Here is a 7,754-nt window from a genome sequence, read left to right as displayed (position 1 = left end):
AAATGGGTTTGTCTCATGTCGTATTATAATATTAAATGAGACTCTTAGGTGGCGTTTGTTTTTTAAGAGGTGTTTAAGTCTGAAGTCTGAAGTCTGAATTCACTTCTGAATTTTAAGAGGTGGTGCTGAAGTCTGAAATCTGAATCAGTCAGACTGTTTGTTTTTACGTCTGAAATCTGAAATATGAATCATTGAAATCTAGGTTTTCTTTGCAAGCATTGGAAGCTCTAAAAGCAATTAAGAGGTTTTAAGTGAAAATGTTACCTCTAAATAATTCAGACATAATCATAGCTTTTAAGCTCTTAATTGAAAAAAAAAAAAACAAACACACTTAATACCCTAAGGTCTGACCGATTCAGACATAAGAGGGTATTAAGTGCTTTTTAGGTAAAAACAAACAGAACCTAATTTTATAAGATCAACATCTTATACGAAAATGCTATAATAAGTTGTCAAGGCAAAATAACAGGATCTAATAAGTTCTTTCCTTATAAAACGATAAATTGTAATAACGAAGTTAGGAGCCGTTTACCAAACGATTAGTAGGTAGGTGCTTACTGGTAAAAGTCACTACCTTTACTTACCTTATCAGGTAACATTCTCGGCCATCAAAATGGATTATTGGTAAGCATTTTTTACTCGATAAATGCTTACCAGTTAAGAGTCATCTCCCTCACTTATAGAGTAAGATACTCGGCCATTGTTGTGCTTCTTACCGAGTAAGATTGTTGGTCATTATCATTCTCACCCGGTAAAGTAAGTAACACCCGATAAACACTTACATGATAAACATTTGGTAACAACTGTTTAGACAATTTAATGGAACTCCAGAAGTAAATGGTTCTATTAAGCTGTCCAACTTCAAACCAAAAATTTATTGTCACATAAGAATAAAATTTATTCGTTCACATAACTTTATGTTAACTTACTTATACCAAACCACAAGAGTGGTATCTGATTGGTTTGAGCTTGGCTCCAAAGGTCAAAAGTACCAGTAGGTCCCAAATTCAAATCCAATGAGACATAAAAATCCCCTTGTGGCCACAGAGGTTTAAATGCGGTGACTCCAGGCTATCTGTAAAGCAGATAGTCGTTCTGGAATTAGTCAGCTCACATAACGGATTAGATATTCAGGTTAATAATAGTAAAAAAAAAACTTACTTATACCATCTTTTAGTAGTTAAATTGAAAAGTTCCCCTCAATACTTTGTTAAAACGATTGAGCAATTTGTTGTGAATACCTAATTATACATTACATGACTTTTAAGCCATTCAACCTATTTCCCTTTTACCTAATTTCCAAAAAACAAATCGTTGATATGTTATGGATAAAATATAACACTAATTAGCCTGTTTTTTTACATAAATGAGTGAAAATTAGGGGTGTTCGAGGACCAAACTGTAATGACGGTTTAGAAATATTCTAAATTTGTTTGACAACAAGTGATGAAACCGAACCAAAAAGGGTCTATTTAGGCGGTTTAAGTGTTTTATAGGTTTTAAACTAAAAAAACATAACATTTATATCCAACTATAATGTTATTAAAATACAATATATTGAATTATTAAAAAGATGCCTATCTCTAAAATTTATTAAGTTGAATAAATAGTCATCACCAACAATACTTGTAATATTGGATTTGATTTTTGATGGGTTTCGGAAGTTTGCCAATTTAGATATATAGCACAGCCAATTGAGAAAATTAAATGTAATTATTACATGTGTATTTTTGATGGTCGGTTTTGATGCAGACCGCTAGAAAAACGTTCAGATCATAGAGCAGAGCGGACCAAATGATTTGATCATCGAAAACGCCAGAACGATTCGATTCTACTTGATACGACTTGTTTGAATGGTTCGTTAATTTTTTTTTTGGACAACTCCGATGAAAACTGCTATCTCTAATCCAATGGCAAGAGTTAAAACACAAACATAAGAAAACCCTTTGTAGTAACTTTAATATATTTATAATTTTACAGTTTTACTGAACAACTATAGAATATAAGATCTAAACTCAAAACTTATAATATCCAACACAAGTATCGGTCATTTGAATCACTCGCATAAACTTTAATCTATTTTTTTTGTCAATTATTTTCAAATTTATTTACTTCACCGTTGGGTATTATGTTTCAATCATTTCATAAAAACTCCTGTTACAAACATTAAAAATATTGTGTATATAGGGATAATCTAGTCGAGTCAACTTTTTTTCTTCTTCTCTTTCTAATTGTCAACATTATGATTTCAAATGATATCAATTTATATATTAAAGGTACAGTAATGCTATATAAAAATGATATGATAGATAATTTTAGTTTAAAAATAATTATTAATTGATTTTGCGTATAAGAGTACTCGGAAAAACGATTTTATATAAATTATTAGTATTTCTTAAATTTAATGTAATTTATGATGATAAAAAACAAAATATTGAAGATTTTTTATACTTCGAGAGCCCTTTTTTAGATCTTGTCCAGGACCTATAAAGTGTCAGAATTGGACCTGCTTAGATACCAACTAAGGTCTACGGAATTGGGGGTTGCATGTATCTGGGATAGTAAGGGGCCGTTTACCAAACACTTACCCAGGTAAGCGCTTACCAAGTCACATTACCTTACCGGATAAATATGGTAAGAACTAAAAGAATTTTACCCCGTAAGAGCGAGACAAGGACCGTGAGTCTTACCCAGTAAGTGAGGGCAACGACTCTTACCACGGTAAGCGCTTACTGGGTGAATTGTTGCACACAATGTCGTTTTGATAGATTAAAATCTTACCCGGTAAGTAAATAATAATGTTAAGTTTTACCGGTAAGCACATACATGGTAAGTGTTTAGTAAACGGTCCCTAAGTTGAGGAAGGCTGACTATGGGGGTTTAGACACGTTAGCTGGAGACTTATAGCAACCCCATTGAGAAAGGTGGAAAGCGTGTCTGTCTATGCTGTTAATATCGGTGCAATAACAATCCTCAAAAGAATAGCGAATATGCTAATATTGGGACATGTAAATTAGCTTATTTATATAAATATTTATATCGAACAAATAAACTTACACACCCTCCTAACCCTTACAGGTAACTCGGATATCGCTTTGCCAAATACCCTGCAGTATATCTCCGTCTGCCTACATCATATGTGTTTGTCTGCCAATCTTCTTTTCTGGCCTGTGTTACTAAAAAGCTACCCCATTAAGACCGCTAGCAACAAGGTTCAACCTTGCGCAAATCTGAGTCGACTAAAGCAGTATCAGCCAATGAAAGACAATCGAAACCAAACAGGCCAACGATCGAGTTGAAAACCCATCACTGCAAACGTGTCGGCCCGAACCACTTCTGCTTTTTCATGGATCCATGCATCTATTCAGTAGGTTGTTTGTGGCACGACCTTTTTGCAGAAACCCACCCGCTCCTATCCTAGTTGGTGCTAGTTTTGTTTTTTGTTTGTTCATGAGTTTAGCATTAAATAAATTATATAAAAATCCTACTCGATTACAGGCAAGATGTTTTCTCAGATATATGTTGACATTCGCTACCACTACACAACGGAGATCTTAAAAACAAAACTTCATAAAACAGATTGATTGAAGTAGATCTACACATTGTATGTAGGTTCAGAAGGAGCAGCATTATAATCATAAGGACCATAGTTCATCTGACCTCCATAACCGTGGATTGGACCTGCTCCTGTAGCCTGACTCGGGTAGTTTGCATATTGAAGATATCCAGCAGGTCCTTGGGTGTAACCAGCCCCATATGGGGTGGTGGGGTTATATGATGCTGGTGGGTATCTGGCGGCAGAGGAGTGGTGTGTGGGTGGTGGAGGGCGGTTCCTCTGCCGGAAACCTGAAGAGCCCCTGCTTGATTTTGGTGGCCGGGAGGAGGATGAGGAGGTGGTTGCACCAAACCTCCGTGGGCGTGGTCGCTTGGTAGAAGAAGGTTTAGTTGCAGGAGCGACAATACCTTTCTTCTTATCTGATCTTGCCCTCTCCAACCGACCAATCTGCCTCTTCAGGTTGCTGATGTTGAATTCAGATTCGAGTTTGTGGTCTTCGATCAATTTCATAATTGTTTTGACGGTAGTCAACTCGTTGATGATATCATCCTGAAACAAGCGGATAATGGGAATTTAGATTTGGTACTAAATCCAATGTATCCCATCTGAAAGTAGGATTTAGGGGATCACATCCTCAAGAGGTTTGAGAATTTTTTTTGAAAAATGACTCCGGGTTATGACCATGTTACAAAATCAAACCATGTGTTCTCTAAAGTTACATGTGGCATACTAGCTTATAATTTAACCGTAAGCACCCAAGCAGTGGGAGGAGCCCGGGCCTCTGACCCCGTGCCTGTTGAAGAATGAGCCGACCATCCCCATCAGCGTAATTTTTTTGTTTTACGCGCACGTAACTCTTCCTCAGCCAGGACAGGAATCGGGCTTTAATGAGTTCTAACATGCAACGTCAAGCAGTCCCTCTTTCTCAGTCCAAGAAGTGAACTGTTGGTTGATACATTACAAACAAACTAGAAGCATAATGGGGAAAAAACAAAAAAACTGATGGAGCTTATTAAAACGCTATTTGAAGTAGTTTTTCAAAAAGCGAACTTATAAGCTAGCTTATTTATGGCTCTTCAAACGGGACTTTTTCAATAAGCTCAAAAAATAAGTTAGCTTATGGTTGCGAAACATGACGTAAATGTACTGGTGACGCACTTTCTTATCTAGTTGGCTTGAAGTTAAACATCAACGTACCATTGAAGGAGCATCCTTATTACTAGCGATTTTCTGAGAGTTAGCAAGACAGGATTTGAGCAGTTTGGCTGGAGGAAACAAATCAGTCAGCCCAGCTTCCGAAGCAATATACACAGCATCAATCTCTTTGCCCGTCTTCACCAACTCTTCAATTACGCCTTCTCAAAAAACAAAAAACATTATAAATATATAATTACTTAGGTATCCAATTAATTACATTTAAAATAATCAGCAGAATCCAAACACGCAATAAGCTATTATATTGAAATGACAAAAAATGATCATCAAGACTACAATAGCACCATCAAGATTCTTCAAGTGTTCAGCTTAAATGGTATCATACCTGCTACCTAATTGCTATGTCTAAAGTTAGGATTAAATCCCCTTTCCTGTTTACCAGATTCAAGAAAAAGCAAGAATATGACACTACGTGGTACCCTAGCTAGGTGGTAAGGTCTTCCCAGAGGTAGACCCAGAAAAAATTTCAAACGATTTGACCGTAATGGTGAAAGCTACAGAAAATTTTAACAAGATCATAGTAGCTTGGTTGGTTAGTTGCTTGTGTTTCTAAAGAAAAATCACGGGTTGATTCCTTGCACCGCTGATTTACAAAAAAGAATTTAAAACAAAAGCTATAAGAAACCAATATTAAAAGCTGTTAACAAGAATTTTGTTAACAGCGGGGTTTGAACTCGCGCTCTTTTGAAGGGAAAACTTTAATTAAGCACCTTGAACCAACTTAGCTAGCTCAAATTTCTGTCATAACTATAGTTTTAGAAAATATAGGCCACACAACGAAACATCACAGTGACACCCTTTAGGAACGTCATTTTTTCCCACTACGACGGAACCATTAAGCAGAGGCATGGGCCACCATATGCCCCTAGGTAAGTCCGACCCTGGGTCTTCCCTCTTTTCTGATTCAGTCACAGGCGAGACTATGAACTACAGTTCAACTGCTTAGCCTTTAGTTGCTAATTCCAGAATTTTCAATTCAAGACCGTAAAGCTATGATACTACTATCAAGCATTAAGCTTGAAGATTGTGGGTTTAAATCAACCCTTCAAAAATTTCCAATTCAAGACCACAAAGCGATTATACTACTATCAAGTGTTAGGCTTGAAGATCGTGGGTTTAATCAATCCCTTCAAGAAGTTCCAATTCTAGACCTCAAGACCATGATACTGCTATCAAGCGTTAAGCTTGAATGCTATCCAACCAAACCCTAATATGGAAATCTCACATGTTTTTGTGTTAATTAACATCAGATGATTATCTGGATATATGACAAAGCCTTGGAGGTCAGAAGTTTGAACCCCTTGTATTTGCGTACTTTAAGACCATCTGCAATGAATGCACTAATCTTTAACTATACCTATTTGTTGCACCAAATGCTCTCCAATGAAGTTTGCACTATTTTATTGTGAAGAATGGTAAAACACCAAAAGTATGAACGATAGTGTAATAAAGATGAGATGATTTAGTGTTTGCACAACCATGGTGCAACATCTGGTGTTTTACATCGGAGATGCCCTAGCCCCTAAGAACCAAGATTACCATCAAGTATACCACACTCATGGTTTCAAAAGAAGAGTAAAAGTATGACAACCATTCCAACAACAATGCATACATCTAAACAACAATCAATTTTAATACCAATCTAGACCAGATTCAAACAATAATCAGTTACTTGTAACTCATAACTACAATTTCATATAGTTGTGATTAACAATACTAACCTCCCATTTTCTGTGCAGAGCCTAACGCCACTGCAAGCTTCGCCATATCCCGCTTACTCCCGACTTCCAACACCAAACTCATCAGAAACCCACCATCATATCTATCTTTCAATCCGAACCCAATAACCATCGTCACAAACATGTTTGCTTCCCCTGAACTCACCCCATCATTTGCATCACCACCACCACGATTCAAAACACCTTTCCATTTATCCAACACCATTGCTGCCCTCTCCTTCAAACTCCTTGAAACCCCACCAACAGCTGCCGTTAAACTAAAGGGTTCACCACCAGATGGGATGGGAAAAGCCGCCTGAACCAATATCCCACAAGCACACCGTGTTGGTGCTAATCCTACAATCTGTTTTCCACTAACTTTCAACTCTACAAACTCTTCAACCGCCTCCAATACAAAACCTAACAAATCCACCGCTTCCCCGGCCGCCATGGCCGTCTCCACCCTCAATTCCACAAGTTTCTTCCTATTTGCCAACATATACTCCATTAAGCCCTTCCAATCCATCCTCCTGAACCACATCTTCAACAATTCCGACATCGTTTCATACTTGGCATCCGAACTGCTTCCCCTTTCGATGTCAGTAACCCCAGAATCCTTAAGTTGCTGGACACGGGCTGCGAATGTAGCTTCCTTCTCCGGAATAAGACTCTCGCGAATTCGAAGAGATTCGAGGGCGTTTTCAGTATCTTCCTTAAATTTCTCGATCTGGGAGTCTAGGGTTAGGAATTTTTTGTTGAGGGATTCTTCTAAAGAAGCGAAATGATTGAATAATTTGGTGTTGAGGTCAGTCACAGTGGTGAGAAGGGTTCTGCGAGTGTCCAAATCGTTGAAGAAATTCTTGAATCTATCTGGGTTTATCACGTAATCCTTAGTCATTTCCCTTCAATGATAACTGATGAGATGACAAACCCTAAAATGAGTTTTTTCTTGAAGGCGCTTCAGGCGTACCACAGGGCAACAAGTTCCTTCGTAATACGTGGGGGATCAAAACAATTGTAGAATGGAGACCGAGCACGCAAGTGGTGACATTGTACGAACTTCACCTTGCTATCAAATAAAAATAATTTTTTTAACTTTTTAAAATCTGTTAAATACATTTTTATGGTTTATAAAACTGATTAATATAATAAAATAATAAAAAAACTTGGAAAAAGTCAATAGACTTTTATATTTTAAACGATTAAATCGTTAAACATTTTTTAAACTAAAAAATATTTATATATATAAAATAAAATAAGTATAC

General features: G+C 36.9%; 1 protein-coding gene across 1 annotated transcript; it reads right to left on the bottom strand.

Annotated features, from left to right (window-relative positions):
* Positions 1-3,068: 3,068 nt before the first annotated feature.
* Positions 3,069-7,467, bottom strand: LOC112526354 (FRIGIDA-like protein 4a). The gene is made up of 3 exons (XM_025136631.1): positions 6,493-7,467; positions 4,754-4,911; positions 3,069-4,105 (listed from the first exon to the last, which is right to left on the bottom strand). The coding sequence occupies exons 1-3, from the start codon at positions 7,385-7,387 to the stop codon at positions 3,596-3,598; spliced, it is 1,563 nt and encodes a 520-aa protein (XP_024992399.1). The 5' UTR covers positions 7,388-7,467; the 3' UTR covers positions 3,069-3,595.
* Between the last annotated feature and the right edge of the window lie 287 nt (positions 7,468-7,754).

The sequence above is a fragment of the Cynara cardunculus genome, assembly GCF_001531365.2.
Source record: "Cynara cardunculus var. scolymus isolate 2C chromosome LG 14, CcrdV1, whole genome shotgun sequence".
Taxonomy (NCBI): domain Eukaryota; kingdom Viridiplantae; phylum Streptophyta; class Magnoliopsida; order Asterales; family Asteraceae; genus Cynara; species Cynara cardunculus.
This window is presented reverse-complemented; position numbering and strand designations above follow the sequence as displayed.